Source organism: Triticum urartu, chromosome 1 (assembly GCF_003073215.2).
Source record: "Triticum urartu cultivar G1812 chromosome 1, Tu2.1, whole genome shotgun sequence".
NCBI lineage: Eukaryota > Viridiplantae > Streptophyta > Magnoliopsida > Poales > Poaceae > Triticum > Triticum urartu.
Genome location: NC_053022.1, coordinates 282,493,960 through 282,519,750, shown reverse-complemented (window position 1 = coordinate 282,519,750; position 25,791 = coordinate 282,493,960). Strand labels below are relative to the sequence as shown.

Below are 25,791 nucleotides of genomic sequence, written 5' to 3'. Positions count from 1 at the left end.
GAAGTTTGTGCTTCTAGTTTCATCCATCTCATGCTTATCAAAAAGAATCCACTAACAAGGTTGATCGGGTCTTGTTAACAAACTCATTCCGATAATCATGAAACCGGAGAAATTTCGAATAACACTAAGTTACCTCAACGGGGATATGAACATCCCCTATAATAAGTATATCATATTTCTTTTTTGACCGTAGGAAGAGGAAATTCAAAACCTCCAATTATAATCGATGGAATTTTTCCAATGGAGTTGATACTATGAACTTGAGGTTGTTTCCTTAGAAAGTGTACCATATGCTCATTACCATTAACATGAAAAGTGACATTGCCTTTGTTGCAATCAATAACAGCCCCTGCAGTATTAAGAAAAGGTCTTCCAAGAATAATAGACATACTATCATCCTCGGGAATATCAAGAATAACAAAGTCTGTTAAAATAGTAACGTTTGCAACCACAACAGGCACATCCTCACAAATACCGATAGGTATAACAGTTGATTTATCAGCCATTTGCAAAGATATTTCAGTAGGTGTCAACTTATTCAAGTCAAGTCTACGATATAAAGAGAGAGGCATAACACTAACACCGGCTCCAAGATCACATAAAGCAGTTTTAATATAATTTCTTTTAATGGAGCAAGGTATAGTAGGTACTCCGGGATCTCCGAGTTTCTTTGGTATTCCACCCTTAAAAGTATAATTAGCAAGCATGGTGGAAATTTCAGCTTCCGGTATCTTTCTTTTATTAGTAATGATATCCTTCATATATTTAGCATAAGGATTTGTTTTGAGCACATCAGTTAATCGCATACGTAAAAAGATAGGTCTAATCATTTCAGCAAAGCGCTCAAAATCCTCATCATCCTTCTTCTTGGATGGTTTCGGAGGAAAATGCATGGGTTTCTGAACCCAGGGTTCCCTTTCTTTACCATGTTTCCTAGCAACAAAGTCTCTTTTATCATAACGTTGATTCTTTGATTGTGGGTTATCAAGATCAACAGCAGGTTCAATTTCTACATCATTATCATTACTAGGTTGAGCATCATCATTAACATTTTCACTAGGTTCATGTTCATTACCAGATTGTGTTTCAACATCATACATAGAGATATCATTTGGATTATCAGGTGGTTCAACAATACGTTCACTAGAAGTTTGCACAGTTCTATCATTTTTCTTTTTCTTCTTCTTAGAAGAACTAGGAACATCAATATTATTTCTCTGAGAATCTTGCTCGATTCTCTTAGGGTGGCCTTCAGGATACAAAGGTTCCTGAGTCATTCTACCAGTTCTAGTAGCCACTCTAACAGCATAATCATTTATCTTATTATTCATTTCATGGAGCAATTATTTTTGAGCTTTAAGTACTTGTTCTACTTGAGTGCTAACCATAGAAGCATGTTTGCTAACAAGTTTAAGTTCACCTCTAATATTAGCCATATAATCACCCAAGTATTTAATTATATCGGAATCATATTTCAATTGTCTACCAAAATAAGCATTGAGATTTTCTTGTTTGACAATAGAATTATCAAACTGATCAAAGCATTGCCTAGCAGACTTATAGTGAGGGATATCACCTTCATCAAATCTATAGAGAGAATTTACCTTTACTACCCGTGTCGGGATATCGGGATCAGGAGGTTCTTCAGTAAATAAGTGATCAAGTTCATATGTTTCTTCGATAGGTGGTAGATTAAGACCATGTATTTCTTCAATAGGAGGTAAATTCTTAACATCTTCGGCTTTAATACCTTTTTCTTTCATAGATTTCTTTGCCTCTTGCATATCTTCGGGACTGAGAAATAGAACACCTCTCTTCTTCGGAGTTGGTTTAGGAATAGGCTCAGTAATTGGAGCGGGAGCTGGCTCAGGAGGTGGCTCAGGAGGTGCCCAATTATTTTCATTTGTCAACATATTATTCAATAGAATTTCAGCTTCATCCGGTGTTCTTTCCGTGAAAAGAGAACCAGCACAACTATCCAGGTAATCTCTGGAAGCATCGGTTAGTCCATTATAAAAGATATCAAGTATTTCAGGTTTCTTAAGAGGATGATCAGGCAAAGCATTAAGTAACTTGAGAAGCCTCCCCCAAGCTTGTGGGAGACTCTCTTCTTTAATTTGCACGAAATTGTATATTTCCCTCAAAGCAGCTTGTTTCTTATGAGCAGGGAAATATTTAGCAGAGAAGTAATAAATCATATCCTGGGGACTATGCACACAACCAGGATCAAGAGAATTAAACCATATCTTAGCATCACCCTTTAATGAGAACGAAAATATTTTGAGTATATAGAAGTAACGCGATCTTTCATCATTAGTGAACAGGGCAACTATATCATTTAACTTAGTAAGATGTGCCACAAAAGTTTCAGATTCATAGCCATAAAAAGGATCAGATTCAACCAAAGTAATTATATCTGGATCAACAGATAATTCATAATCCTTATCAGGAACACATATAGGTGAAGTTGCAAAAGCAGGATCAGGTGTCATTTTATCTCTAAGTGATTCTTTGTTCCATTTAATCAATAACCTTTTAAGCTCATATCTATCTTTGCAGGCTAAAATAGCTAAAGAAGAATCTTTATCAAAAAGATAACCTTCAGGAATAACAGGCATATTTTCATCATCACTATCATCATCATATTCAGTTTCATCAATTTCTCTTTCTCTAGCCCTAGCAATTTGTTCTTCAAGAAATTCACTAAGGGGCACAGTAGTATCAGGCATAGAAGCAGTTTCATCATAAGTATCATACATAATAGAAGTGGCATCATCAATAACATGCGACATATCAAAACGAATAGCAGAAGCAGGTTTAGGTGCCGCTAGCTTACTCATAACAGAAGGTGAATCAAGTGCAGAGCTAGATGGCAGTTCCTTACCTCCCCTCGTGGTTGAGGGATAAATTGTTGTCTTAGCGTCTTTCAAGTTCTTCATAGTGTCCAGCAGATATAAATCCAAGTGACTCAAAGAATAGAGCTATGCTCCCCGGCAACGGCGCCAAAAAAAAGGTCTTGATAACCCACAAGTATAGGGGATCGCAACAGTTTTCGAGGGTAGAGTATTTAACCCAAATTTATTGATTCGACACAAGGGGAGCCAAAGAATATTCTCAAGTATTAGCAACTGAGTTGTCAAGTCAACCACACCTGGAAACTTAGTATTTGCAGCAAAGTGTTTAGTAGCAAAGTAATATGATAGTGGTGGTAGTGGCAACAAAAGTAAAGACAGCAAAAGTAATGTTTTTTCGTATTTTGTAGTGATTGTAACAGTAGTAGCGGAAAAGTAAATAAGCGTAAACTAGTATATGGAAAACTCGTAGGCACCGGATCAGTGATGGATAATTATGCCGGATGCAGTTCATCATGTAACAGTCATAACATAGGGTGACACAGAACTAGCTCCAATTCATCAATGTAATGTAGGCATGCATTCCGTATATAGTCATACGTGCTTATGGAAAAGAACTTGCATGACATCTTTTGTCCTACCCTCCCGTGGCAGTGGGGTCCTATTGGAAACTAAGGGATATTAAGGCCTCCTTTTAATAGAGAACCGGAACAAAGCATTAGCACATAGTGAATACATGAACTCCTCAAACTATGGTCATCACCTGGAGTGGTCCCGATTATTGTCACTTCGGGGTTGCCGAATCATAACACATAGTAGGTGACTATAGACTTGCAAGATAGGATCTAGAACTCACATATATTCATGAAAACATAATAGGTTCAGATATGAAATCATGGCACTCGGGCCCTAGTGACAAGCATTAAGCATAGCAAAGTCATAGCAACATCAATCACAGAACATAGTGGATACTAGGGATCAAACCCTAACAAAACTAACTCGATTACATGATAAATCTCATCCAACCCATCACCGTCCAACAAGCCTACGATGGAATTACTCACGCACGGCGGTGAGCATCATGAAATTGGTGATGGAGGATGGTTGATGATGACGACGGCGACGAATCCCCCTCTCCGGAGCCCCGAACAGACTCCAGATCAGCCCTCCCGAGAGGTTTTAGGGCTTGGCGGCGGCTCCGTATCGTAAAACGCGATGATTTCTTCTCTCTGATTTTTTCCTCTCCGGAAGCGAATATATAGAGTTGGAATTGGCGTCGGAGGGTTTCCAGGGGGCCCACGAGGTAGGGGGGCGCGCCCTAGGGGGGGGGGCGCCCCCCACCCTCGTGGAAAGGGTGTGGGCCCCCTGGTCTTCATATTTGGCGAGGATTTTTATTATTTTTTCTAAGACCTCCCGTGGAGTTTCAGGTCATTCCGAGAATATTTGTTTTCTGCACATAAAACAACATCATGGTAATTCTGCTGAAAACAGCGTCAGTCCGGGTTATTTCCATTTAAATCATACAAGTTAGGACAAGGGCAAAAGTGTTTGGAAAAGTAGATACGACGGATACGTATCACGAGTCCAAATCCAAATGTCACATTTGATGAACCACCCCCTCAAGAGCTGAATATTGATAATCAACTAGAGCTGGCACTGCTGTACCTGACAGTGAACCGGCAGATCCAATCCGGGCTGACGATAGGTCTTCCAGTCCAGTGAGAGCCACTAACACTCCACCATCACCCATAAAACTACTGGAGGCCAAGGAGATGATGTTATCATTACCGGTATGGGCCACAGCTCTCCTGGCCATCCTGTAGTCTTGGCCAAACATAGTGCCAATGAAGAGCGTGCTGCGATGGAGAAGGGTAAATGGAGCACTGATTTGTCAAGCTACGCCCATCTCAGCACTGAAGAACTCCACTCTAGTTTTTAAACCGTCTACACTCAAACCGTGATTATGAAGCCGGTTTGGTAAACCTGATGAAGGAACACTATGAGGTATTTTCCTTTCTGGATTCCAAAGTATAGACATCGGCACAAGTAGCCCCCAAGGGCCGGTTTACGATGTTAATCATAAACCGGGACTTCGTAATATCTTAATCCTTGCATGCTGATCCTCAATATGTTAAGTCTTCAGTAAAAACAAAACCGACACTTTATCATTGTATTCATGTAGTTTTCATCGGTGTAGCCCCCAAGGGCCGGTTTAGCTTTGTGAGGTAAACTGAGTCTTGAATCAATGCGTCAGTTTTGAACAGATGTACATTAGCCCCCAAGTGTTAAGGATAATGCTTGCATTGTACTTGAGACTTGTGAAAGATTTGTTGGTAATAGAGCAAATAGGCATTAGCCCCTAAGTACAAAGTGCATAACTTATTATACGCTTGGTACTTAGAAAATACATATCCCGTTGTTGATATATCTTCGCCATTGTAGGCCGAGCTGAGTAAGAGGGATGCTCAAACCGCTGATCTTCAAGAGAACGTAAAGTCTCAACAAGCAGAGGCTTCCAAAGCCAAAGAGGAGCTGACTAATGCCCTGGAAGCTATGGAGAAGTTGAAAGAGACTTTCAACAAGGAGCATGCTGACTGGGAAACAGAAAAGGCCGGTTTAACCAGGAAAGCTAAGGACGCAGAAGCAGCCCTGAAGCCAGTGGTAGACGAACTGACCGACTTAAAGCGGCAGATTGATGCCATGACGTCCACTGTGTTTGGTAAGTACCTCCGCATGCCGTTTATCTAGTTCATAAGATCTTATCATTGACCGATTTACTGATACTAAACCGTGACAGGCACCCGCATTGCGCATCTGGGATCTGACATGCGGATGAAGCTTAAAGCGATGTACACCTTAATAGAATAGCTATATTCTGGATCCCAGCGTGCAATTTGCATTGCAGCATATAACAAGCCGGCGCCGTCATTGATAAAGGAAACTCTTGAGAAGCTGGCCATGCTGCCTGCCCGGATAACAGAACTGAAGAAAGTAGCCGCAAGAGTAGGAGCGCTGACCACACTAATCCGGGCCAAAGCATGGATTCCCGATCTTGAAGCATCATATATCATTAAAGGATATCCAGGTGTGAAGGAGGACGGTTCAGACTTCAACAATGATGATCTCCGAAAGCTGACAAAGGAGATGCGGCTAATAGCTAGCAAACTGGCGGAGGACACATACTTATCTCATTTCCAGCCGGTTTATGATGCTGAAGGAAAAAGACAGCCTGCCGTGATCCATGATGTTGAAGAACTTGTGCCTCCAATCCGTAAGCATACTTACGCTCCTGACATTGATCCCTCTAGCCTTATCCATGAAGAGGCCGTGTTTCAAGCTTTAACCGAAATCGATTGGTCAACGGTTAATTTCCAGCGTTTGGGGAGGGATGAAGAAGATGTGACTGCACAAGATGACCCTCAACCGTCAAGCCGTCCCGATGAAGCATCTTAGACCGGCGACTGGTTTACAAGCTACAGTCTGCTACTGCTTGAAAACAATTATTCAATTTGGGCCGTTTTGAAGCTCCTTGTAATAAGATAGCAGAAACACCTTTATCTGTCATGCCATCGAGCATGCTTGTGTTGCTTGATATTTTGAAAACTTGTTTCACTTTTGGGATCTATTTATGCATAGTCCATGATGATTTGCGTTCCTGCATACAAGAACTTGAAAGCGTCCTAGTGGTTTACCACTGGACGGGTCATGATACCCAAAAATATACATAACTTGGCTGAATAACCAAGATTTGTATTAACCGGATAAAATAAATAATATCTGTGACATACCTCCACTAGTGCAGAACCAGGCAATAGCACCGGTTCGTAAGGCCCTTTAGTGCCGGTTTGGTAACCGGTGCTAAAGTGTAGGCACTAAAGCCCCCCCTTTAGTACCGGTTCAGCATGAACTGGTGCTAAAGGGCAACCACGTAGCATGAGCCAGCTTCGGGGGCAGGGAGCCCTTTAGTACCGGTTGGTGTCACCAACCGGTATTAAAAGGTTGGGGGGGGGGTTTGGGTTTATGATTTCTTTTTCATTTAATTTTGTGTTTTCCATTTAATTATTTTTCATTTGCTAGTATTTTACGATACTACATATTGTACACGTTATGCATATATATAAATAGAATTTCTAGTAGAACCGATCATAATATATATACATATATGTATATATATATCATCGAATGTCTCACAACCACCATTAATTAATTCACACATATATACACACATGTGTATATATATATATATATACAATTTCTCCTAATTGGTGCCTTCGGAGCCAGTGGCATTAGCCTAGCTAATTGGTGCCTTCGGAGCACAATAACAATTGGAAGTGGTTCATGGGGGCGGTAGCGGGTAATAGTATTCTCCTTTGGGATCTATGACCTGGTCGAGCAAAAATCCCGCTATTTCCTCTTGAATTGCTTCTATGCGGTCCTGTGCTAGGAGTTTGTCCCGCACCTCTTTGAACTGTTAAGAAGGAGATCAATATGCATGTGTATTAGTTGTGTGACTAGATATCGATAATGGTGTAAAAATTGTGAATAGTGTTCTGACAATCGATATCGTACCCACTCCTGTCTTTGAGATTTGCTCCTTTCGGACGCCATCATGCGAATGTTCTCGCAAACGTAGTATGCACATAGATCATTCCCCGGCGCCTGCTTCAGGGCCTTTACGAGCATGGAATTTGATCAGATAATAATTAATCAAGCATGATAATTAAAGAGATGGCAGCTAGCTAGTACTACTTAATTACTTACCTTGGGTCGATACCATTTCAGATTTTGTTTCCATGGGCCTGGAGTGGCCCTGATGAACTTTGCCCAAGCCCTGCCCGCCGACAAAGAAAATGAATAAATGGGTTATTAAATAGTTGTTATCAGGAAATGATGAACTAATTAAATATGCCGAGATATAGTTAATAATGATTGAAATTACCTGTTGACTATCCCCTTCACGATGGTGTAGTCACTTGCTTTCTTAAGTAGTGAGTCTAGTACTTCAACTGTTCCTTCATCAACTTTAATGATTAACAAGATCTAGTGAAATCTGCATGCACACACGTTTGCATGTCTTAATTAAGCGGGCATATGTAAGCAAAAACATGTAGCTAGCTAGTAGGGAAAATAGAATTTGTAGTACAAGACAATGTGACTCACTGGAAGTTGTAAGGAAGTAGTATATCTTCATTGTATTTGAGGTCCTTGAAGAACTCTAGCATGCTTTCCTCTACACTTTTTTCGTGATATGGATCTATTTTCCATGTGTATTCATTAATGGTATTTGGGTCAACGAACCCAATACCATAGCGTCCACCTTTTTTCATTTCATAAATCTTCATCCTGCATAATACCATAGAATATAGTGAGGATAATTACAGGTAATGATTGATCAAAATGATCACTACAGCTAGCTTGAGACTTAAATTACAGAAAGAAATCACATATAGACAATAGCAACTGACGATAGATTTGCCGAGTGCGTCCTGATTGTATAGCTGAAATAGTTCTGAATACTCAACGGTCACAGCTTTCTCATGGTAGTAATGATCCTTGTTGACATTCACCATGAGGGACTCTCGATTGGAAATCTTGGTAATGTCCATGTACCATTGATGCAATTCATACATTCTCGTTGGGAGCTTATTGACCTCCTCTGGCTCGACCAAAGGTTGGCCCCGGGCATATTTCCATTTTATTTCCTCCTCTCTAGTCGGAGACATGGGCTCGATATCAAGGAGTTGTCCAATAGTGATCCCGATCGATTCAACCCGCGCAATATGCTCCTCGGTTATTACCACATCGCCTACCCCGGGAACGTTAACGGTTTGCCCACAATAATATTGGGCGCGCCTACTCTCATGTGTTGTTGGCACAACAAGTGGGGGGGGGATTGATTGCGCCACCTGTTCTCCCAGCTAGGGAATGGTTTAACCGCTCCTTTTGCCAGCTGATTTGCTCGAGCTCGAGCTCGCCTCTTTCTGTAGACGTGTTCGATTTAACTTCTTGATGTGGCGCTCATAGTCTGTGTCAACAGGCTTGGGAGCTGGTGCTCTAGCCATACGAATGAAGTGGTCAATCTTTTCCACAGGCACTTTCTCCCTTGGCGGCGGTGGCGGTTTCGGTGCAAAATGGGCTTCCACCTCGGCCTTCGATATGGCTACGTTTTCCTCCTCGGACTTGTCGTAAGGCCTCCGCGGAAGAGGCGCGAGGCTTGGACCATATTGAAATCGCTTGCCTCCGCCTATACCTCTAGTACTACCTCGACTTGTACTGCTACGCACCATAGCTGAGGCGGCTCTCTTCCGTGATTGCTGAGGCGGGGAAGACGGCTGACGTGGCTGAGTTGGAGGAGGAGGAGTGGCCTGAAGCTGTGCCGGACTTGGAGGAGGAGTGGCCTGAAGCTGTGCCAAACTTGGAGGAGGAGTGGCCTGACGCTTTGCCGGACTTGGAGGAGGAGGAGTGGCCTGAAGCTGTGCCGGACTTGGAGGAGGAGTGGCCTGACGTGTTGGTGGACTTGGAGGAGAGGGAGTCTGCTGACTCGGTGGCGGACTGGGACGAGGAGTCGGATGACGCGGTGTCGGTGGCCTTCGAAAGATGATGCAATCCTTTCTCCATAGGATGATACGATGGTTGGCCTCTCCTAGTGTGTGCTCATCGTCACCTCCAGGAATGTCAAGCTCTAGCCCCGAATATTGGTCCACCACCTCATCAACCAAGACACGAGCATAGCCCGCTGGAATCGGGTTGCAATGGAAGGTTGCCTCGGGGGGATTTGTAAAAGCAAGGGCGTCCGCCACCTTCATGGATATGCTCTTCATTTTGAAGTGTAGCTCACAGTTAGTGTTCTCCATGATATCATCCACTGGGTAGCTATCCAGCAATGCGTCGCCCAGGGCGGAACCCACGCTGCTTCTCGGCATGGATGGGACGGTGCTATCCAATGGTGGATCATCCGCTAGCTGCTGAGACCCCCTTTGTTGGATAAGTGAGTCGATCTGCTCCTGCTGCCGCTGGAATTTGACTGCCAAGTCCGCGTGCGCTGATTCTAGGCCTTGAAGGCGTTCATAGTCTAGCTTCCTCTGCTCCTCCTCCATCTTCCTCTTCTTCTCCTCCGCAATCTTCTTTCTCGCATGGGTTCTGTAGTCGGCGTTCCATTCCGAAAACCCCTCATACCACGGAATAGCACCCATGCCTCGTGTTCTTCCCGGGTGTTCAGGATTTCCCAGGGCACGCGTAAGCTCGTCGTTCTCTCTGTTGGGCTCGAACAACCCCGATCGAGCCTCTTCTATTGCAACAAGTAGCTTATCTTCGGCTCCGTCCAGACATGCCTTCTTCGAAACTTTGCCTGTCTTCGGGTCCAACTCCCCCCGTGCGCATAGAACCAAGTCCTGCACCTGGGGGGCCAGCTCAATGTTTCTGGAGTGACACCTGCATCCAGCATCTCTTTCTCAGACTTATCCCACTTAGGCATTCCCACCGCATAGCCACCTGGCCCCAGCTTATGGATCTTATCCTTTTTTGCGGCATTGGCCTTGTTTATTCTCGACCGTTCCTTAGATAATTCCGAATCCTTGAATTTCACGAAATCGTCCCAATGAGCACTTTGCTTCTCTAGTGTTCCCTCGAATACTGGAGTCTTCCTTCCTCCGTTGACGTACTTGGCCCATTCACGAATCTTGTGGTTCTTGAATGCAACCGCCATGTTCCTAAGAGCAGCATCCTTGACTTTCTCCACATCTGCATCTGTGAAATGATCTGGTAGGGTGAAATGTTCCATGAGCGTTTCCCAAAGCAGAAGTTTTTGTTTGTCATCGACAAAAGTAACTCCTGGACGTGGCTTTGCTGGCTCTCTCCATTCTTGAAGGGAGATCGGGAATTGGTCCTTCACAAGAACTCCGCACTGACGAATGAACTTGTCTGCAATCTTCTTAGGCGCTAATGGTTCGCCATTAGGTCTGATGGCCTCAATATTGTACTTTACGCCCTCCTTAAACTTTTTGTTCAGGCCACGTTTCCTGTTGCCTGAAGATTTGCTCGATCCGGATGGCTGAAAGAAGAAAGATCGATTCGTTAATATATCTTCAAGTCATTTAAAACATGTGATGATCACCAGATGCCTGCTTATATAAATATATATACCTCGCCGGTCTTTGTTGTTTCAAGATCAACATTTTCTTCGTCATGTTCATAGTTCATGACTTCATCAATTCGGTCGTCGCGATCAAATATCATATCACCCTCCCCGGTGTTGTTTAGATATTTGGAGCCGTCATAATCTTCTTCATTCTGATCATCATCTGGCCCGGGAGGATTGCGTATGATATTGAACAGGGCCTCTTCTCCCTCTCTGCAGGTATTGTCTGCCATAGGTTTTGTTTAACTAATCCAAAAGAAATCTTTTCAAATTACAATGCATGGATGCAATCAATTAATAAGGAAAAACTGAATCAATCATAGTACATAATAAGCATCATCGAATATAATCTCGAATACGTCGTCTCGAATAATAGATATAATCTCGAATACATCGTCTCGAATAATAGATATAATCTCGAATACATCGTCTCGAATAATAGATATAATATCGAATACATCACTAGCTAGCTAGCTAGCAAGCTAATAAAGATCGAATACTACAGAGTAATCTAGGCCACTCACGGTTCCTGAGGTGCGGGCGGTGGACACCCAAAGAGAAGGAACCATCACTGGATCATAGCTCGGGTGATCTCCCAAAAGAACCTGCCAGGTATTGGAGAACCTGACGTCCATAGCAGCCATGTAGCGATGGACGTGCTCGTCCTCCTCCCTGACACGACGACGTACCACCTCCGGCGGGGCCGGCTCCCTCCGCACCAAAAGTGGCCCACGCGAACGCCACCAAAGGAGATGAGGGTCGACGACGGGACCCGGGGCCGAGTTCCTCACCAAGCGTCGCGCCCCTGAAGGTAGAACCTCCCAGTGCCAGCCCGGCGGAGCCCAGTCCCGAACATGGGTCCTCTGAAGCAGGACGTCATCGCGAACGGGTCGACGGCGAGGATGCGGGCCGGGCATCGTCGACAGCAAATACTATATGCCGCAAAAGTAAAGCAACATTTTTTAAATGATGGATTGTGATTTCATATATGCAAATTCTAAATTTTATAACTAAAACTAACATTTCTAATATTTCTATAACTAAAACTAACATTTCTAATATTTCTATAACTAAAAAACATTTCTATATAACTAACATTTCTAATATTTATATATAACTAACATTTCTATAACTAAAACTAACATTTCTAATAATTCTATAACTAAAAAACAGAAAGATTGCTAACAATTCTATAACAATGTGTGTGTGTGTGGGTGGTTGGCGGCCGGGGCACAGGAGCTCACCGGCGAGGCGCGACGGCGGTGGGCGACGACGGGGATGGGGACGGAGATAGGGCGGCGACGACGGGGACGGGGACATGCCGGGCGGGGACGACGGACGGGAGGACGGGACGGGCGGGGACGACGGGAGGACGGGGCGCGGGGCGGCGACGGGGACGGCGACAGACGGCGACGGGGGCGGCGACGAGGGGCGGCGGCGACGGGGCAGAGGAGAAAGAAGCAGGGAGAGATGAGAAACTGACAATTTTTTTGAAGTGTTTTCTTATATAGAACAACCTTTAGTACCGGTTGGAGCCACCAACCGGTACTAAAGGTCTGTTTTGGCCAGGCCAAGCGGCGGGAACGGCACCCCTTTAGTACCGGGTGGTGGCTCCAACCGGTACTAAAGACCCCCCCCCTTTAGTACCGGTTGGAGCCACGACCCGGTACTAAAGGGTGTGCGCTGCCAGGCGAGGGGCGCAAAAGTTTAGTCCCACCTCGCTAGCCGAGGGGCACTCGCACCTGCTTATAAGCCCCGCCGTCGCTGCTGTCTCGAGCTCCTCCCTTAAGCAGGCCTTCTGGGCCTACCTCTTCTGCGATGCCCTGTTGGGCCTACTGGGCTAGCGGGCCTGCATCCTGGCCCAACTAGAATTTGGGTTTCTAGTTGTATGCAGGCCGCTGTGGCCCAGTAGGTGGGCTTTTTTTCTTATTTTTTTTTACTTATTTTTGTTTTATTTATTTTAGAGTTGTTTTTTTGCTGTATTTAGAGTTTGTTTGTGAATATATTTGCTTTAGGTACAAAAAATTACAAACTTTCTGTTAGTACCGGTAGTTTACAAATTTTAATAGTTTAAATTTTGAATTATTTGAAATTTGTGTGAATCACTAGTTTGTGAATAACTTAACTTTGAAAATAGATTTTTAGTGATTCTTTTTTCTTATGTTTAATATTAGTGTGTTTTATCATTATATTCAATTTGGTAATGCTTAGGTTATTTAAAAATGAAATGCCTTTGTAACGGATGAGTTTTCGTCCGAAACCCTGATACTTCGAAAGAGATTGTCCATTTTGTACACGAAGTGCATCCAGTTTTTGCGGTAACCCTCTCTACTTTTTTGCACATGCTATGTGGGTGAAATTATGATACCATGCCAACTTTCAACCTTTTCTGAGTTCATTTGAAATGCTTTTCAATTTTAGGGTCATTTAGCTGAAAAAATCAGTAAATGCATGAAAGAATTTGCTTACACATAAAATTTCTTCGCATTTCAAATGCCGAAAGACATAACTAGCTACCCTAACTATTAGAGAGATTCCCTCCTGGAGCAATTTCATCAAACTTTTCATAATCTCCTGACATGTCCGTCTTGTCATCCACTCCCACGATGTTTCTCTTCCCAGAAATAACTATGTGCCGCTTTGGCTCATCGTACGATGCATTCGCTTCCTTAACTTTTCTTTTTCTCGGCTTGGTAGACATGTCCTTCACATAGAAAACCTGTGCCATATCATTGGCTAGGACGAATGGTTCGTCTGCATACGCAAGATTGTTGAGATCCACTGTTGTCATTCCATACTGCGGCTCTTCCATTACCCCGCCTCGTGTCATATTGACCCATTTGCACCGAAACAAAGGGACCTTCAAACCACGTTGATAGTCAAGTTCCCATATGTCCTGTATATAACCATAATATGTTTCCTTTCCCATCTTGGTTTCTGCATCAAAGCGGATACCACTGTTTTGGTTGGTGCTCTTCTTATCTTGGGCGATCGTGTAAAATGTATTACCATTTATCTCGTACCCTTTGAAAGTCATTATATTCGAAGATGGTAACTGGGACAACAAGTACATGTCATCTTCAATAGAGGCGTTATGCATGGTACATGTCTGCAACCAGCTGGCGAAACTCCTGGTTTGTTCACGTGTAATCCAGTCATCAGACCGCTCCAGGTGTTTGGAGCGTAGCAAATTATTGTGTTCATCCATATACGGAGCCACCAAGGCGGAATTCTGTAGAACTGTGTAGTGTGCTTCAGTGAGAGAATGTCCGTCCATACATATTATTTGTTCCCCTCCTAGCGTGCCTTTTCCATCCAGTCTGCCCTTATGCCGCGATTCAGGAACACCAATCGGCTTAAGGTCAGGAATAAAGTCAATACAAAACTCAATGACCTCCTCATTTTCATGGCCCTTGGAGATGCTTCCTTCTGGCCTAGCACGGTTATGAACATATTTCTTTAAGACTCCCATGAAGCTCTCAAAGGGGAACATATTGTGTAGAAATACAGGACCCAAAACGTTAATCTCTTCACATAGGTGAACTAGGACGTGCGTCATGATGTTGAAGAAGGATGGTGGGAACACCAACTCGAAACTGACAAGACATTGCACCAAATCATTCTCTAACATTGGTATGATTTCTGGATCGATTACCTTCTGAGAGATTGCATTGAGGAATGCACATAGCTTCACAATGGCTAATCGAACGTTTTCCGGTAGAAGCCCCCTCAATGCAACCGGAAGCAGTTGCGTCATAATCACGTGGCAGTCATGAGACTTTAGGTTCTAGAACTTTTTCTCTGCCATGTTTATTATTCCCTTTATATTCGACGAGAAGCCAGACGGTACCTTAATACTGAGCAGGCATTCAAAGAAGATTTCCTTCTCTTCTTTGGTAAGAGCGTAGCTTGCATGACCCTGATGTATGCCGTCTTTTCCGTGCATACATTGCTGGTCCTCCCGTGCCTCAGGTTTATCTTTTCTCTTCCCATACACGCCCAAGAAGCCAAGCAGGGTCACACAAAGATTCTTCGTCACGTGCATCACGTCGATTGCGGAGCGGACCTCTAGGTATTTCCAATAGGGCAGGTCCCAAAATATAGATTTCTTCTTCCACATGGGTGCGTGTCCATCAGCGTCATTCGGAACAGGCTGTCCACCAGGACCCTTTCCAAAGACCACCTTCAAATCCTCGACCATATCATGTACATCAGCACCAGTACGGTGGCGAGTGAGGGAGTCCTGGATTAGGGGGTGTCCGGATAGCCGGACTATACCTTCGGCCGGACTCCTGGACTATGAAGATACAAGATTGAAGACTTCGTCCCATGTCCGGAAGGGACTTTCCTTGGCGTGGAAGGCAAGCTTGGCGATACGGATATGTAGATCTCCTACCATTGTAACCGACTCTGTGTAACCCTAGCTCTCTCCGGTGTCTATATAAACCGGAGGGTTTTAGTCCGTAGGGTGAACAACAATCATACCATAGGCTAGCTTCTAGGGTTTAGCCTCTCTGATCTCGTGGTAGATCTACTCTTGTACTACCCATATCATCAATATTAATCAAGCAGGACGTAGGGTTTTACCTCCATCAAGAGGGCCCGAACCTGGGTAAAACATCGTGTCCCCTGCCTCCTGTTACCATCCGGCCTAGACGCACAGTTCGGGACCCCCTACCCGAGATCCGCCGGTTTTGACACCGACATTGGTGCTTTCATTGAGAGTTCCTCTGTGTCGTCACTTTTAGGCCCGATGGCTTCTCCGATCATCAACAACGATGCAATCCAGGGTGAGACTTTTCTCCCCGAACAGATCTTCGTATTCGGCGGCTTTGCACTGCGGGCCAATTCGCTTGGTCATCTGGAGCAGATCGAAAGCTACGCCCCTGGCCATCAGGTCAGATTTGGAAGTTTGAACTACACAACCGACATCCGCGGAGACTTGATCTTCGACAGATTCGAGCCACAGCCGAGCGCGCCACACTGTCATGATGGGCATGATCTAGCTGTGCCGCCGAACAGTGCCCTGGAGGCCGCACCTGTGTATGCTCCGACCCTTAATTCGGAGCCAACTGCGCCAATCGAGGATAGGTGGTTGGACACCGCCTCGGGGGCTGCAATCTCTACGGCGATCGAGCCGAACACCAGCCCTATTCTCTGCGAAGCCCGTGACTCCAAGGGGCCGGACTCCTCTCCAGACTCCGAGCCCTCTATGCCCCTACCGATCGAACCCGATTGGGCGCCGATCATGGAGTTCACCGCCACGGACATCTTTCAGCACTCGCCCTTCGGCAATATTCTGAATTCACTAAAGTCTCTCTCTTTATTAGGAGAGCCCTGGCCGGACTATGGTCAACAAGGTTGGGATGCGGATGATGAAGAAATTCAAAGCCCACCCACCACCCACTTCGTAGCCACTGTCGATTATTTAAACGACGTGCTCGACTTCGACTCTGAAGACATCGACGGTATGGACGACGATGTAGGAGATGAACATGAACCAACGCCTATAAGGCACTGGACAGCCACCTCATCTCATGATGTATACATGGTGGACACACCCAAAGGAAGCGACGACGAGGAACACAGGGATGCAACAAGGGATCGTTCACTCGAAAAGCAATCAAAGTGGCGACGTAAGCGCCGCTCCAAGCCCTGCCTCGACAGAGACAGCAGCCATACAGACCCAGCCATAGAGCAGGATGAGCCGGCAGACGACGAACATGCCTTCGAGCAACTGTCCGAACAGGGCAACTTGGATAAACAAACCGAACACCCCGTCCCCGGCGAAAACAACAGTCCGGACGACCTTACGGCGGATAAGCTCATGGAGCAGAAGAACCTCCACAAAAGGCTCGTCGCCACTGCGCATAGCCTGAAAAAGCAGAAGCAGAAGCTCAAAACTGCGGAAGATGCACTCAGAATCAGATGGAGCAAAGTACGCAACACCGTAGAAAATATGGCGGCAGTCGCCGCACAAAAAGCTATCCAAAGCGAAAGCTACTGCCTGAATTTGACGAGGAGGCCTTAGAGCCCCCGCAGTCAAAAAATAGGAAAGTCATCCGGTCGGATAGATGACCGCATGGCCAGCATGGAGCGGCAAGTGGCGCCGCACACAAGCCGGCACACGATCCACCAAAGGATCCGCATCAAAAAGATGGCCCAGCCAGATTTATCTACGGGCCAAGAAAGCAAGCTCTAGTAAGCAATGCAACACAACAAATATCCGAACATCACGGCACACCCAAATACAGGGGTGCCGCACACCCCCTATGTTTCACCGATGAGGTGCTGGACCATGAATTTCCAGCGGGATTCAAGCCCGTAAACATAGAGGCGTACGACAGAACAACAGACCCTGGGGTCTGGATCGAGGATTATATTCTCCACATACACATGGCCAGAGGAGATGACCTCCATGCCATAAAATACTTACCCCTCAAGCTTAAAGGGCCAGCCCGGCATTGGCTCAAAAGCCTTCCCGAAAACACCATTGGAAGTTGGGAAGAGCTTGAGGATGCTTTCCGGGCAAATTTTCAAGGGACCTATGTCCGCCCTCCGGATGCAGACGATCTCAGTCACATAACTCAACAGCCCAGAGAGTCAGCCCGGAAATTCTGGAGCAGATTTCTTACTAAAAAGAATCAGATAGTCGACTGTCCGGACGCTGAAGCCCTAGCAGCTTTTAAGCATAACGTTCGTGACGAATGGCTCGCCAGACACCTCGGCCAAGAAAAGCCAAGAACAATGGCCGCATTAACAAGCCTCATGACCCGCTTTTGCGTAGGAGAGGACAGCTGGTTGGCAAGATGTAGCACCAGCAACCCAAGTACATCCGAAGTTAGGGATGGAAACGGAAAACCCCGACGCAGCAAGGACCAGCGCCGGAATAAGGGAAACAACCCAAAGAGCACGGCGGTCAATGCCGGATTCAAAAGCTCGCGGCAGAATCAGAGAAAGCCGCCCCTCAAGGATAACAGGGACGAGCTATCCAACTTAAACAAAATCTTGGACAAGATATGTCAAATACACAGTACTCCCGGGAAGCCTGCGAACCATACCCACAAAGATTGTTGGGTTTTCAAGCAAGCCGGCAAACTCAATGCCGAACACAAGGGGCTCGACACACCAAGTGAGGACAACGATGAACCCCACAAGCAGAGCACCAGGAAACAAAAGGATTTCCCACAAGAAGTCAAAACAGTAAACTTGCTTCACGTGACGAACAGAACGGCGCCACCAGAGATACGCGCCATACGGCCTATCCCAAAGGAGTCTCGCCAATGGTTGTTAAAACCGATCACCTTCGACCATCAGGATTACTCTAGAAGTATCCGGAACGCAGGCTGGACTGCCTTGGTATTAGATCCAATAATTGGCGGACTCCACTTTATAAATGTCCTGATGGATGGCGGCAGTGGTCTAAACCTGTTATACCAGGACACAATCCGCAACATGGGGATAGACCCAACAAAAATTTGCCATAGCAAAACCTCCTTTCAAGGGGTAACGCCAGGCCCGGATGCCCGTTGCATGGGTTCTCTCCGGCTAGAAGTTATGTTCGGCTCCCCCGATAACTTCCGTCGCGAACAGCTAACTTTCCACATCGCCCCATTCTCAAGTAGCTATTAAGCACTGCTGGGACGCGAAGCTTTCGCCCGCTTTAATGCAATACCGCATTATGCATCTCTCACGCTTAAGATGCCCGGTCCATGAGGCATCATCTCATTAAAGGGAAAACATTGAGTGTTCCCCCCACGCGGAAGACAGTGCGGCTGCCTTGACAACCCCACAATAAAGCGGCTTCGCCAGCCAAGGCACCTAAACAGATCGTCAAGACCACGGACACGGCTAGACGAGTCCGGCACAAACATACAATTGATAAAGGCTTAATAGCCGTATGCCCCTGTACTAGGGGCTCCGCGCATATAAAACAAGGGACAATAAAGCTCAATTTTACCCATTTCGATTTATACTTTGTTTATTTAGTATAACTTATGTCCGGCACGATCTTTCTTCAACTAAGTTCCTCTCTTTTTACAGATGAACACCGTGCTACGCCCGTCCAGGATACGACACAACGGAGACACAGGCGCAGACGTGCAACAGGGACCCGTTCCAAGGATTCTTTTCAGATTAAGACCCTGCGTAAACCTTTTTTACTATCTCTTGTTGATACACATCCCCTGGTTTCTTGGTATAACCAAGGAGGAGGCTGGCGTTTTGGCATGTGGCCACGTCAGAGTTTTGCGCGTACCTGGACACTAGGGGCTTATTACTAAGGGCGTTATCCCGCCCGCCCTCATAAAGACCGAATACCTTAGGGAGTGTTCGGCGTCGCGAGTTTGGCCTTATATTCATCAGCTCTGAATCATGTCTTTGGTCAAATGTTGGGTTTTCCCGGCTCCTGTGTTTTGCTGCCTTACGTTCCGCTCTATCGGCTAAGGCGGCACCAGGAGAACTACTGCAATTGTGGCCCGGTTCGGCCAGGCGAGCACCTCAGTAGAGAAAGCCGAAAACTGACTGTCATGATATAGCGTGAGACTGGTCAACCACTCGATGACTTACCAGAATCTTTAGGATTCCTCCACATTAACGAAGGGCCATTTCCCAGCCAGGCACATACGCGCTTCGAGTTCGGGCGAGCGCAGGCGCCACCAGGGGCTATATAAGTAGCCTCACTGTTAAACTCCTATGGATAAGTGAAAGTGATAAAGCATCATAGTCCGATTGCCTAGTTCGCTGCGCTATCACCTCCTTTGTAGGACCAAGACATTGGATCAAGTGTGAAAATGCGCCTTCTGCGAACACCCCCGCATTATGTGCGTGGGGGCTGAAGCCGACGACTGCCATCTTTCAGATTATATATACATATATGTTAAACGGCCGCACAGGAGGTGTCATAATACTTGCAGGCACAAGTATAAAAAGCTTCTACAATTTATCAAAATATTGTTTTACAATAATATATGCTATTCGAATATAGTATCCTTCGAGCACTGCGTCTCTATTAAACGAGCGCCTTGCAGAACTTCCTGAAAATAGTGCTTGGCTTCCATTCGAGTCTGGGGATGCAACAACGGTGGCTTCAATTTCCGCCCAGTATGTCTTGACACGGGCAAGAGCCATCCGCGCACCCTCTATGCACGCTGACCTCTTCATCGCATTGATATGCGGCGCCGCACCAAGGAACTTCTGCACCAAGTTGAAATAACTTTTCGGCTCTGGCCTCTATGGCCACAGATGACTCATGACATACTTCATGGCGAGTCCGGACAACCTATTTAGCTCGGCCCATTCGGCCAAACGATCAGCTAATGACAGTGGATGCTCTGGATTGTGGAACTGGGACCAGAAGAGCTTTTCCACTTCGCAATCTTCTTGATCTCGGAAGTGTTCGGCCGCATCTGCGGCACTCGCTGCTAAATCTAGATAGGTGTCCGCCGTACTCCACATCTGGTCTAACGGAGCATGTTTAGGATCACAAAACTTCCTCCGCAGCATAAAGGGCTTTCCAGCCGCGATCTCTCCGGCCTGACGCAACTCCTCCTTCATAGCTCTCATCATAGAGCGAACATCCTTGGCATCGGCAACGGCCTTCTTCAGGTCCGTCTGTTCCGCCCAATCTTCTTTTTCAAGAAGATTGCAACGGTCAACAGCGTTCTTCAGCTTCACAGCCATGTCGGCCATTTCCTTCTTGCTTCGGCAGTGAGCAGCCTGTTTGGCTTTCAACTCTTCAATTGCCTTTCCGGCAGCCGCATCACTTTTCCTGGCTTGCTCCTTGGCTCGGGCAAGTTCCGCCCGAAGATTCTCCATGGCAGCATCACCATCTGCATCAAGCACACACATTGTAAGATACTGGCATAAAGCTCCTCTTACCAGGTGCCGCCGAAGGAATTACATACCTTGTGCCTCGTCAAGCCACTTGTTGACAAGCGCGATGTCGGCATCTGCCACGTCAAGTTGCTGCTTTAGCTCAGCAAATCCATCAGTCCGGCTGGCCACCGGACACTTCGCCACCTACGTATGAAGGCGACATATTAGACCTGGGATTATGATCCTTTGCGCGCCGTCACTTTTGACAACGCACAGAGTCTCAGGGGCTACTATCTACACAGGGCGCGTCTTATTTATGCGCAACTGTCCAAAAAGGGTACATTATTTCGCGTACCTCAAAACCTATCAGTAATCTCCTGACGGCCTCGTGCAATCCGCTCTCAGCGGATGAAATCCTCTTAATCACCGTACCCATCAATGCACGGTGCTCCTCTGAGATAGATGCTCGCCCTAGCAGATCCTTCAGCTCCTCCGACCGTGCACCAGACGGTGCCGGACTCGTCTGATGGCCCTTCTCGAAGGCCGGACGTGGAGGGCTTTGGGGGGCCATATGACTACCTTTCGGCCCTGTCGGATTCGGAGAAACCCTCTGCGACGATACCTCAGGGTCGCCTGCCTCGCAAGGCGGTACGGCAGGGGGAGGCGTTCCGCTCTCCATCATTTCCGGAAGAAGATCCCCCAAAGACGAGCTCTGCTGAGAAGGGCTAAGGTCCGAACTACAAGGTAAATTTTCGATTACTTTTCTCAAATATAAAGCAAGGATTTCTCTCATCTCTTAAAAAGAAAAACTCCTCTCTACTTACGGCTCGGTGGAGGGCTGATCCCCTTGAGGGCATAATTCGGCCGAAGCATCCCCCAGCACAGGACCCTCTAGCGAAGATTTCTTCCCCCGCTTTGAGGCCATGGTCTCCGGGTCTTCAGAGGCGTTCCTCTTCTTCCCCTAAGGAGAGGAATTTTCAATTCCTCCCTTCCAAACAGCCTCCTTCGAGGAGGCCGCAGCTTCCTTGTCCCCTCCCTCGCTTTCCTCCGAAGGCACAACCTCCAACACCTGATTAGCTTTGCTTTCGCTATCCACTCCTGTTTAAAGGACAACTATTTTAAGGGAAATTTTATGATAAATATGCGGATTGCGAGTCCGGGCACGGGGCTACTTACTTGAGTATCCAGGCGGTTGCAGCTCAGACCTGCATCCTCGATCATGTCCGGACACATTGCTTGTGATCCGAAGAACAATTTGTACATCTCCACGGGCGTCACGCCCATAAAATGTTGGAGAGCTCGTGGTCCGTCCGGATTGAACTCCCACAGGCGGAGGGGGCGACGTTTGTAGGGCAGAACTCGGTGAATCAGCATAACCTGTGTCGCCTCGACCAGACTGATATCTCTTTCTAGGAGATCTTGAATGCGGCCCTGCAACAAGGGCACGTCCTTGGACGGCCCCCAGTCCAATCCTTTATTAACCCATGACGCTAGCTGTGGTGGGGGACCCGGGTGAAAGGCAGGTGGCGCCACCCACTTGGGGGCCCTGGGAGCGGTAATATAAAACCACTCTCGTTGCCATAAGCTGGACTCCTCTTGAAAAGAGCCCTCGGGCCATGGAGCACCAACATTCTTGCTTATAAAAGCACCTCCACACTCCGCGTGCCGTCCCTCGATCATCTTCGGCTCTACTTTGAAGATCTTGAGGCATAGTCCAAAGTGAGGAGTGATACGGAGGAAGGCTTCACACACGACGATGAATGAGGAAATATGGAGGATGGACTCCGGGGCTAAGTCGTGAAATTCCAGCCCATAATAATACATGAGCCCCCTCACGAAGGGATCCGTCGGGAAGCCTAGCCCCCGAAGGAAGTGAGACATGAACACCACACTCTCACCAGGCTTGGGAGTGGGAATGACCTGCCCTTGAGCAGGCAGCCTATGCCAGATTTCGCCGGTCAAGAACCTGGGGTCTCTCAAGTTCAGCACGTCCTCCTCCGTGACGGAGGAGGGCATCCATCAGCCTCGAAGGTCGGAACCGGACATTGTCGAAGGTCCGAAGCGCCTGAAATCTGGAGCCTTGGGTGTTGGAACTCGAGGCGAAGGGCGAACTCGTTTGAGATTGAAAGAAAGGAGTAAGGCCTTGGTCTCTTTATAAGAGGTTGAATACCAAGGGCCCTCCCCGTGACCGTTTGGGACTCGCCTTTGATCGAGAAAACATACCAACGGGTACGACTGGGTTACCCACGCCCGTATTGATGAGAATCTCGGAATAAGGGGACACGATCTCTGCTTTAACAAGATGTGCCAAGGAAACCGCCTCGCTAAACGCGTTGAGGTGGGACAGTAAAATGATTTGAATAAAGACTTGGCCGTAGTGTGATGTCACGCTACGGAATACGTCAGCAGATTAGATTTGTGTAAATATTATTCTCTCTATGTCAATATGTGGAAACTTATTTTGCAGAGCCGGACACTACCTTTGTGTTCAAAACCTTCTATGAAGTACTTGGAGGAGGAACCCGCCTTGCAATGCCGAAGACAATCTGCGCGCCAGACTCGTCATCATTGAAGCCTGGTTCAGGGGCTACTGAGGGAGTCCTGGATTAGGGGGTGTCCGGATAGCCGGACTATACCTTCGGCCGGACTCCTGGACTATGAAGATACAAGATTGAAGACTTCGTCCCGTGTCCGGAAGGGACTTTCCTTGGCGTGGAAGGCAAGCTTGGCGATACGGATATGTAGATCTCCTACCATTGTAACCGACTCTGTGTAACCCTAGATCTCTCCGGTGTCTATATAAACCAGAGGGTTTTAGTCCATAGGACGAACAACAATCATACCATAGGCTAGCTTCTAGGGTTTAGCCTCTCTGATCTCGTGGTAGATCTACTCTTGTACTACCCATATCATCAATATTAATCAAGCAGGACGTAGGGTTTTACCTCCATCAAGAGGGCCCGAACCTGGGTAAAACATCGTGTCCCCTGCCTCCTGTTACCATCCGGCCTAGACGCACAGTTCGGGACCCCCTACCCGAGATCCGCCGGTTTTGACACCGACAGCGAGGCTTCGTCCGGTGATCCGCCTCACCTTTGAAATGCTTGCCTTTCTTTCTTACGGGATGCCTGCTCAGAAGAAATCGACGATGTCCCAGGAACACATTCTTCTTACAATTAGCCAAATATATACTATCGGTATCGTCCAAACAGTGCGTGCATGCGCGGTATCCCTTGTTTGTCTGCCCTGAAAGGTTACTGAGAGCAGGCCAATCATTGATGGTCACGAACAGCAACGCCTTTAGGTCAAATACTTCCCCCATGTGCTCATCCCACGCACGTACACCTGTTCCATTCCACAGTTGTAAGAGTTCTTCAACTAATGGCCTTAGGTACACATCAATGTCGTTGCCGGGTTGCTTAGGGCCTTGGATGAGCACTGGCATCATAATGAACTTCCGCTTCATGCACAACCAAGGAGGAAGGTTATACAAACATAGAGTCATAGGCCAGGTGCTATGGTTGCTGCTCTGCTCCCCAAAAGGATTAATGTCATCTGCGCTTAGACCAAACCATACGTTCCTTGCGTCATCTGCAAACTCCTTCCCGTAATTTCTTTCGATTTTTCTCCACTGCGACCCGTCAGCGGGTACTCTCAACTTTCCGTCTTTCTTACGGTCTTCTCTGTGCCATCGCATCGCCTTGGCATGCTCTTTGTTTTGGAACAAACGTTTCAACCGTGGTATTATAGGAGCATACCACATCACCTTGGCAGGAATCTTCTTCCTGGGGCGCTCGCCCTCGACATCACCAGGGTCATCGCGGCTGATCTTATAGCGCAATGCACCACATACTGGGCAAGCGTTCAAATCCTCGTACTCACCGCGGTAGAGGATGCAATCATTAGGGCATGCATGTATCTTCTGCACCTCTAACCCTAGAGGGCAGACAACCTTCTTTGCTTCGTACGTACTCTCGGGCAATTCGTTGTCCTTTGGAAGCATATTCTTTATCATTACCAGCAACTTTCCAAATCCCTTGTCAGATACACCATTCTCTGCCTTCCATTGTAGCAATTCCAGTATGGTGCCCAGCTTTTTCTTGTCACCTACGCAATTCGGGTACAACAATTTTTTGTGATCCTCTAACATGCGCTGCAACTTCTTCTTCTCCAAATCACTTGCGCAGTTTCTCTTTGCATCGGCAATGGCCCGACCTAGATCATCAATGGGCTCATCTGATGCCTCTTCTTCAGCTTCTTCCCGCATTGCCGGCTCAGCTTCTTCCCGCATTACCGGCTCAGCTTCTTCCCTCATTGTTGTATCATCGTATTCAGGGAACCCATGGCCAGGATAGCTGTCATCATCCTCTTCTTCTTCATTGTCTTCCATCATAACCCCTCTTTCTCCATGCTTGGTCCAAACATTATAGTGGGGCATGAAACTGGACTCAAACAGGTGGACGTGAATGGTTCTTGACATAGAGTAATTGTGACCATTCTTACAGCCAGCACATGGACAAGGCATAAAACCATCCGCCCACTTGTTTGCCTCAGCCGCAAGCAGAAAAGTACGCACGCCATTAATGAACACGAGACAACATCGGTCATCATACATCCATTGCCGGCTCATCTTCAATACACAGCACCGAAAACACCAAATTAATACAATACATAAAGTTCATACATAAAGATCATACAACACTTAAATGCAACAAACAAATAACTCTCTAGCTAAAGAATTTAAATGCAACAACAAATGCGATCAATATCGCAACTAAGGTAACAATTGATCCAACAGCATAATGATACCAAGCCTCACTATGAATGGCATATTTTCTAATCTTTCTAATCTTCAAGCGCATTTTCTCCATCTTAATATTGTGATCATCGACGACATCGGCAACATGCAACTCCAATTCCATCTTCTCCCCCTCAATTCTTTTCAATTTTTCCTTCAAATCCTCGTTTTCTCTTTCAACTAAATTT

The 25,791-nt window shown here is 46.5% G+C and overlaps 1 protein-coding gene across 1 annotated transcript; it reads right to left on the bottom strand.

Moving 5' to 3' along the window:
• Positions 1-5,635: 5,635 nt before the first annotated feature.
• Positions 5,636-25,435, bottom strand: LOC125532832. The gene is made up of 4 exons (XM_048696725.1): positions 24,383-25,435; positions 23,875-23,974; positions 14,943-15,222; positions 5,636-5,834 (listed from the first exon to the last, which is right to left on the bottom strand). The coding sequence occupies exons 1-4, from the start codon at positions 25,433-25,435 to the stop codon at positions 5,636-5,638; spliced, it is 1,632 nt and encodes a 543-aa protein (XP_048552682.1).
• Between the last annotated feature and the right edge of the window lie 356 nt (positions 25,436-25,791).